This window comes from Lipotes vexillifer, unplaced genomic scaffold (assembly GCF_000442215.2).
Source record: "Lipotes vexillifer unplaced genomic scaffold, Lipotes_vexillifer_v1.1 scaffold1009, whole genome shotgun sequence".
In the NCBI taxonomy this organism is placed as follows: Eukaryota; Metazoa; Chordata; class Mammalia; order Artiodactyla; family Lipotidae; genus Lipotes; species Lipotes vexillifer.
Window position 1 is genome coordinate 394,699 of NW_006772405.1, and position 8,931 is coordinate 403,629.

The following is an 8,931-nucleotide window of genomic DNA, read 5'->3' on the forward strand; positions in this document are numbered from 1 at the left end:
TGCAACTAGAGCAGAGACAAATTTGTGTTCCAACAAAGGAAAGACCTTCCTTATAACTAAAGCTTCTCCACAATAGAAGGAACTGCATTAGGAGGTAGCGAGCTCCTATCCCTGGAGGTGTACAAGCAAAGACTGACCAACTTCCAGGGACGCTATGGAGGATGCTGCTTCTGGGTTGGCTGGGAGCCTGCATCTGATGGTGCCTGAAGTCCCTTCTCAACTCTGAGATCCTCCATGCTCTGGCCTTGGATCCTGTCCAACCCTGTCATCCATGTACCTTTCCTGGGCCCTTGGTCCCACTGCCCCATGCCTCACTGGTGGTGATGAGGGTCAGGAGAGATGCCAGGGTATCCTGTTCATGCAGACAAGAATGGGAATGAATGGCTTAGTTGTGAGCCACGTCCTCAATCAGAAGCATGATTCCAGGGATTCTGGGTCATGGTGTATGGGCAGTTTCTCGAATTCCTGGTGATGTCCACTGTGTAGAACTGTGTACCTAGGAAGGATGGAAAGAAAGCTTGAGAATTTGACAGGCATCCTTCAAATGCACTGAAGACAGCACTCCCACCACTCTTGACTTCCTTTCTGCTGTACACTTCTGAGAGCATGGCGAGGTGGGGCCAGGCAGGGGCTGGTGCTTCATCAAGAGGGAAGCCCAAATAACAGCATCTGAACCGTTTATTTTAAAGGTGAGGAACTGAAGTCCTGGAGGAAAGGGGTACATGGAGGGTGAGAGGCAGAGCTGGGATTGGTACCCAGATTTATTTCCCCATAACAAAGCCTGGGGCTCTCGTGTTACTCATCAAAATGGACCCTATGTACCACTTCAAGCAGTATCTAAATATGCTAAGTTCCCAAGGGATGGCTCTGGGTTCAGCAATACCCAAGTTCTGACTGAGATTAGTAAACCACTCAGAGCCTGAAAGACAATGTAGCTCTATTTGTTAGTTGGATTCCTTTTGGTGACATCTGGGAGAGTAAACTGATTAGATGAATCCAACAGCAAGTTGACTCTAAGCATCAGAGTGAAATTTACTACTTGACAAGTGTTTATTATTTTTCTGCAGTATCACACGGTTACACTCAATATGTTAACTGCATGTAAATCAACCTCAATTGCAAGTGGGTCCTGTCATCAGTAACCCAGTTTCCAGCATCTGGCAGTTATTCTTATGACATTATACAGTTTAGGAGCGCTATCACCTCTCATTCCCAAGGCCAGTGTAAAGCCCATTCAGTAAAACAAATAAAAGAACACATACCACCTACTTGGCATCGTATGTTGACAACCAACTTGTGGGTGGTTTCTCAAGAATTATATTGATGCTTTCCTTTGAATTATAATAATTTATTGCTCACTCATGTTGGCTGGTTGGTATATACAAGGTACCAGGTACTAAACTCTCTCCACGCATTACCTTATGTAATCTGCATGGCAGCCCCATGAGATGGTTATTATGTTTACTTTTCATTTAAGTACAATGACACATAGCTTCAGTGACTTGCCCAAAGGAGTACAGGTAATATGTGAAGATACAGCCAGTCAAACCTGGTCTATCTGATACCAACACCCACATGCTTAACTGGTTCGCACACAAGCCATGGAGTAGGTATAAATTTAAAACAGTGAGTCTTAACTGGAACAATCTGGAGGCACTTTTGGTTGTCATGGCAGGGGCAATGCTACTGGCATCTAGTGGGTAGACACGGAGGATGCTGCTGAACATTGTTCAATACACAGCACAGACTCCCACAACAAAGAATTATCTGGCCACAAATGTCCACAGTGCCCTGATCTAGAATAAAAAGTCCTCCTAGCTGGATAGAAGCAGGTGTAATCTGAGGAACACAGAGTGAAGGGCATGAGTCTGCTCTCACAGAACTGTCACTGTGGCGCTGCTAAGATAGAGGTGAGCAGACGGAATATGACCTGAAGAACCACAAGCACCTGCTAGGTGAGTGTTGAGGAGAAGAATGAAGTGGGAAGGGTTATAGAAAGGGTCAGATCACACAGTCTTCATGAGGGCAGCCAGGGCAGGTCCCAGTGAGATATGTGAGTAGAGGCTTTAGGGAGGTCAGCATTCCAGCTATTGAGTCATAATCTCTCAGCCTCAACACCACCCTTCTAAGCTTGGCTTTGTGCTTCTGCAAACCAAATGTTGGCTTGTCGGCTAGCTCCTCTCAGGCTCCTCCAACTGGCAGAGCCTGGAAGCCTGGAAGGAGGAGAAGGACCTTGCTGCTCCTGTGAGCCTGCTACCTACTCCTGCTTCTCGTGAGCATCACCCCAGCCATGCTTCGTCCGCCCAGCCGCGGTGATGCCTGGCAGTTGCCTTGCAGAAGCAGCGGAAAGTCTTGTTTACAGTCTTTCCAACTCTTGCATAACCAGCTTCACGGCAGCCCCTCAGAGATAGTGCCTCCTCCTCAGAGGTCAAGTTTCTGCTCTGTGGGATCCCTCTAAGTCTTTACGTTTTTTTGGTTATTCCCTTTGTTCCCTCAGCCCTAGAGGGAGCAGCTGCTTCCTCCAGTTGCTACCTCCATAGACGCTATTAAAATATTGTTTAAATAGCTGGTGTGGTTTCTGTCTTCTGTCGGGATCCTGTGAGATATAATGAAGAACGGAGGCATGTGCATATCTGGGAGAAGAACATTCTAGGTAGAGGGAACAGCAACTGCAAAGGGCTTCAGGCTAGATCCTGTCTGGAACGTCTGAAGAAAAGCAAGGATGCTGGGCGCCAAGGCAGAAGGAGTGAGGGGCGGAATGGAAGGAGTTGAGAGCTGAGGTCAGTGAGGTAGCCGGGGCCAGAGGGCTGGCGTGGAGCAGCCACGGCTGGCAGGTCCCGATAAGGCTTTGACTTTTCCCACATGTGAGAGGTTTGAGCAGCGCCCTGACATGATCTGAAATGACTTCTTAGCAGGCTCTCTCTGGTTGCTCTACTGAGAGTAGATGGAATGGAGGTGGGGTGAGCACAGGGAGACCAGTTAGGAGGTTACAGCAATAATCCAGGTGACAGACTAGTTTGCTGTTATACTTCATACAGAAGGTTTAGCCTTTACAACTGTTCTCAGACTCTGTCACAGGTGTCAGTGTTTCCCTTGCCTTGGCTCACCAACTGGAGGCTGTGTTATGCAGCATAGTGATGAAAACTATGACCTGAGTCAGAGAGACCTCATTCCCAAACCAGGCTCCACCACTTAACCAGCTCTGTGATATTTAGCAAGTTATTCAATCTCTCTATGCCTCATTTTCCTCCAGTGTAACTGAGAGTGATGATACCGACCTCACAGTACTGGTGTGTGGACCAAATTGCATCATGTATGAAAAACACTAGCACAGGGTCTGGCACAAAGTAGAATCTCAAAATATTGAAACTGAAATTATTCTATTTACTTCTTTCCCTCAATACCTCATTTAGTTATGAGTATATAATAATGAAAAGAGTTATATATGCACAGCAGTTTATCGTTTAAAAATATTTTCCTCCTTTCTTTCCTTTATAGGTAAAACCTAAAAGAACTCAAGATGTAGAAGGTTCCCAGATCTTGTCTTTCTCCCCTATCAGAATCACAAGAGCTCTTTTGGCAAGCATGTGTACCAAAACAGCACTAACTGATTTTCCCACCCATGACTTTATTTATAAGTAGCTCTTCAGGCCAGGCAAGGTAGGCAATAAGACCAATATTATACAGAGGAGAAAAGTGAGACTCAGCTCAGTTAAGTGAGTACTGAGCATCATGGTAAGTGAGTGGCAGAGCCTGGCCAGGACCACAGTCAGATGCTTGCCTGTTGCTCTTGCCCCTGAATGGCATTGCTTAATGACTTAAATACAGGTCTTCAAACAAGGGCTCAGAACCAAACACCCCTGTGAAATGGGGCTGGTACTGCAGTATCTGAAAATCATACACAGCTCATTTTATGAAGGAATTAGGATATACGCCAGGCATGATTTTTGGTAATTACATACATGACTTCATTTATATCATTTACTTTTCACAACCCTAAGTGGTAGCAACTATACTGGGACCTACCTTACAGATGAGAAAACTGAGGCTCAGAGAAATCAAGCAGCAATTTATGTAAGGTCACAGTGTCCGCGATGCCCACACTCTTAACCTCAAAACACACTCCTGAACCTTTGCCCTGTTCATGGCCAATAAGCCACGTTCACTGGCAGTCAATCAAGTCCACATGAAGAGAGTGTCCTGGTTGAGGTAGCTTTTGGTATTTCTGATCATATATGAAGATATACTGCATGGAATCAGGCACACGTCTACAGAAGCCTTGAACACGTCTTTCCTGAGTATCTATTTCTCATGTGCTAGTAAGTGAATTGTTCAGAATAACAAGTGGGCTCCCCTTCTCCAGAGTTCAGTGGAAAGGCAGCAGCTCTCGTTCCATGTGAGGGTGAGCAGACAGGCATGTGTTCTGTTACAACCTTTGGGTGGTCCTCTCACCATGGTGGGTGATGCACCCAGAAAGGAGGAGCTAGTCTGAGATTTCCTTGGCAGGACTCTAGCAGAGGGAAGTGTGTCTCACATGGAGTCTGGCCTGCAGAGGTTTTCCCAAATCTCATGAGATATGTTTTTAATTTGGTATTTTCACTTTGATAGTAAAGAAATAATCTGAGCAGATTTGGGATGATCTAGAAGCCACCTCATGAACTCATACTGCCTTGGGAATTCAGAGCTTGAATTGCATTCAGGTCCACATGATGTTGTGGTGACAACGAATGACGGTGCAGTGTTTCTCTAACAAGGGTACGTGAAAGTACACGATACTGCAGAACAGCATTCAAATCCTGACTCTACCATTTACTAGTTGTGTGACCTAATCAAGTAGATTAGTTCTACCTACCTCACAGCTTTGTTGGGACGATAAAATGAACAGCTATAAAGAGCTTAGCAGAGGTCTGGACATGTAGTGGGTGCAGAAATCTTCACTGGTAAGGAAACCAAGGTGCAAAAAGAGTGAATTTCCCAGGGTCAGAGAAGGAGTTATGTATGGAATGGTTAAGAGTATAGGCTCTTGAGTCAGAATGCCCGGGTTAAATCCTACCTCTGGCACTGACTAGCTCTGTGAATTATTCAAAATGTTCTGGGTTGTTGTGGGCATTCAGTGAAATAACACACACAAGATGCTTATTAGAACAGTGACAGCCAGCTGGTAAGCACTCCATAAATGTTTATGAGAACTGTTCCTATCTGATGACAGAGGTAAGACTTGAACACAACGCTTGATTGCTGGTTCAGTGCAGAAATCCATTCTTTAATAATTAATCAAATGTTTGTTCACTTAGTCATTGATCACAGGGCTGAAAGAAACCTTCAAGATGGCTTTACAGACAAAGAAACAGCCCCAGAGAGAGACAGTCATCTGTTCTGAGTGGCAAAAGTCTCTCAGCTCTGTTTGGTGTAATATCTTACTTGCAATCTTGGAGCTGTGCTGGGGAAAGCAGACCCCAGATATGTGGGTGTACCTGGGCAGTTCCAAGTCCAGATGAAAAAACCCAACTGCTGTTTCCCAAGCAACAGCAAGGCAGGAGGCAGCTCCCTTCAAGCTGGGTTGCTTTCCCTCTTTACCTTAATTTACTCAAGCATGACTGAAGCCACATTAGGTTTGGTAATTACCTGAGGCTGCAATTCATTCACTGAGCAATTAGCATCACACTTAGAGCAGCCTGGATGTAATTAGTCGCATAATAATAGCCCCCTCTGCCTGCGCAGCCTAGTATTATAAGGAAATGATTAGACTTTATTACACATCATCCCGGCCCTACCCCGCATGGCATTGCTCATATGGAGGCGACTGCAAGATGTTTTAATTATTAAAACGCAAGGTGCATGAGTTTAAAGAGATTCAACCCTAAGACAGAGTTTCACGAAAGCCGGAGCCCCATTACCTGGAAACAAAGATCTCATCTTGGGTGTTTTTTGATGTTCAGGGAGAAGTGAGACTTTCAAATCTTAGGCATTTATTCATTCAGCCACTTATTTGTTTAAAAATATATTTTGAGTGCCTACCACTGTGTCACGCCCTGGAGGTAACGGGGCGGTGCGGAAAATCTACAGTCCCTGTCTTCGAGGAGCTCACAGTGTAGTGCGGGAGACCCACAGTGAGATGGAAAATCTAAGGCCTGAGAAGTGTTAGGGATGAGAGGTATTTGGTGGTGCTGTGAGAACATGTCATAGGGGATGTGGCTGAGGTTAGTGTGTCAGGGTAGCGTGACTGAGGAAGTGAGGGAGATGAGAACTGAAAGATGGGTAGGGGTTAAACGGGTAAAGAGGAGGAAGATGTTGGCAAAAGGGCCAGCAAGAGTAAAAGACCACGGTCCTGAGGGCAGGTGTGCCTTGTGAGAGTAGAACAGGGCGAGCATCACTTTAAGAGGAGAGTGAAGACTCAGAGACTCATCCTGCTAAGGGCTGTTATGCTCATCTTAAGAGCAGTGGGAAGCTGGCTGAGGTAATGAGAATGGATTCATGAGGACTTCATGTTTTGGAAGAACATTCTAGCTGTGGTGTGTAGAATGGGCAGAGGTGAGGTTGGAGTGGGAGCCCAGAGGCAAATCAGGAGCCACCTTAGCTTCCTATTGCTTCTATAACAAATTACCACAAACTTATTAGCTTAAAAGAGTGCAAACTTATTATCTTACAGTTCTGGAGGTCGGAAGGTCAAAATGGGTCTCAATGGGCTAAAATCAAGGCGTTGGGCAGAGCTGCATTCTTTCTGGAAGTTCTAGTGAAGAACGCCATTCCTTGCCTTTCCCAGCTTCTAGAGGCTGCCCACATACCTTTGTTCGTGGCCTCATTGCTCTAACCTCTGCTTCCACCATCACATCTCCTTCTCTGACTATGACCCTCCTGCTTCTTTATTACAAGGATGCTTGCGATTACAGTGGGCCCACCCAGATAACCCAGGATAATCTCCCCATCTCAATACTTGTAGCTTAATCACATCTACAGAGTACCTTTTGCCACCTAAGGTAATACATTCATAGATTTGGGGGATTAGGATATGGATCTCTTTGGACATTATTTTGCCTGACACGGGTGATTTTCTTTTCTTTTTTTTAGATGGAATATGCTAATTTTAATTTAACATTGTTATTATGCTTAGAGTAATTTTTTTTTTTTTGGCAGTGTGGACTGGCTCTCTTTATTTTTATTTTAAAAAATTTTTATTGTTAACTTACAATGTTGTGTTAGTTTCAGGTGTACAGTAAAGTGAATCAGTTACACATACACATCACAGGATTGTCAAGGTGTCTAGAGATGTTAGTGACTCAGAGATGTGGGATGGTAGCAGTGGAGGTGTTGAGAAACAGTCAGATTCAGGATATATCTTGAAGACAGAGCTGACAGGACCCACTGATGCATTGGACATGGGGGCAATGAGGGCTTTCAAGGTACGGCATGGGCTAGGCAAGGTGCAGAGGCAGGAAAGAGCTTGGAGTGACATTTGAGGAATGGTGAATGTTCTAAGAGTGTATCCTACATGGTGAGGATGGGGGTGCTGGGAGATGAGGCTTAAAGGAGGTAGAGGCCCCATGACTGAGGGACTTAAAAGCTAGGCTCAGGAGGTTGGGCTGAGTCTTTAGGTAATGGAGAGTGAAATGAACACTGTGCACTGTGGGGAATAACTGGGACAATTGGCACACTGAGACCAGTATGGAGCCTCGTTCCTCCAGAAGAGAAAAGACAGGTCTAAAGCACAAGTAGGAACAGTGGGCAGGAGGAAAGAGAAGGACCTTGCAGACAGTGATGGGCGGGACATGCTCACTGATTCTACTGACCGTGAAGGGTGTCCAGTCTGAGTTTAGCCTGCAGACCTAAGTGGATGCTGATGTCATTCATTATGGAGCCCTCAACCCCCCTGAGACTTTTCTTCTCCAGGAGAAACACCTCCAGTCCTTCAGGATTCCTCGTAGACCAGGGTTCCTATTCTCCCTCAACTCCCTGTTGAGTTCTGCTCTGGACTAGCTTATCTCTGTCATTAGAAAACAGATATTCTTGTTAACAGTTAAGGGATTCTGGCCTCAGGTCCTCTCTTTGATTATCAGGGGAGCCAGGATCAAAATCCACACCTATGATTCAGCTGTTTGTTTTTACACAGACATTTACAGTGATTCCAAAACAGGGAATGCTTCCTTTAACTGTGTTCCTCTCTTGGCCTCCCCACCCCATGCCATCACGGGCTCACAATCTCTTACATGTGTTTCTTCACCATAGGACACAGCTGTGGCGGTGCTCCCCAGCCCTTGTCTTCCATAATCTAAGGACCAGTCCCCACCCCTGCAGGAGGCTCGACCTCCTGGCCATAGCAGAGTCCAAAGTTACTCTGCTTCTACCTCCAGGAAATATGTGACTGGGGACTTGGAGATATTATCAGGGTCTTAGTGCTTGAACTGAGAATGGGAAGGGCTGCCTGGGGGAGCCAGGTTTGACCCATGTGTTCATAGAATCAGAGAAAGTTGATCCAGAAAGAGAAAAGAATGAAGTTGATGTACAGTGAAAAATAGACAAGAGATTATGGTCTCAGAGAGGTGGAAAGAGGAACACGAATCCCTAAAAGCACCCATATTCCTTATTTGTCACCATGAAAGCCAGTAAATTTCCTGCTCTGGGGATCCATGAGATACCTCTGTATCTTTCCAATAAATCTCCCTTTGTTTTTCTTCAGGAAGCATGAATGGGCTTAGAGCCTGTGGTAGGCACTGTGAGTTATTTACTTTAAAGCATGTGCCCAGGGCTTCCCTGGTGGCGCAGTGGTTGAGAGTCCTCCTGCCAATGCAGGGGACATGAGTTCATGCCCCAGTCTGGGAAGATCCCACATGCCGTGGAGCGGCTGGGCCCGTGAGCCATGGCCGCTGAGCCTGAGCGTCCGGAGCCTGTGCTCCTCAACGGGAGAGGCCACAACAGTGAGAGGCCCGCGTACCG

At 45.9% G+C, this 8,931-nt stretch overlaps 1 protein-coding gene across 2 annotated transcripts in view; it reads right to left on the minus strand.

The window, feature by feature from the left end:
* Nucleotides 1-256: 256 nt before the first annotated feature.
* The window catches only part of HTR4 (5-hydroxytryptamine receptor 4), a 158,974-nt gene continuing 150,299 nt past the window's right edge, over nucleotides 257-8,931 (minus strand). For both annotated transcript variants that reach the window (XM_007447487.1, XM_007447488.1), the window contains one exon: nucleotides 257-496. In XM_007447487.1, the coding sequence (XP_007447549.1) occupies nucleotides 409-496 (88 nt within the window). In that variant the 3' untranslated portion in view covers nucleotides 257-408. The remainder of the gene's footprint in view (nucleotides 497-8,931) is intronic.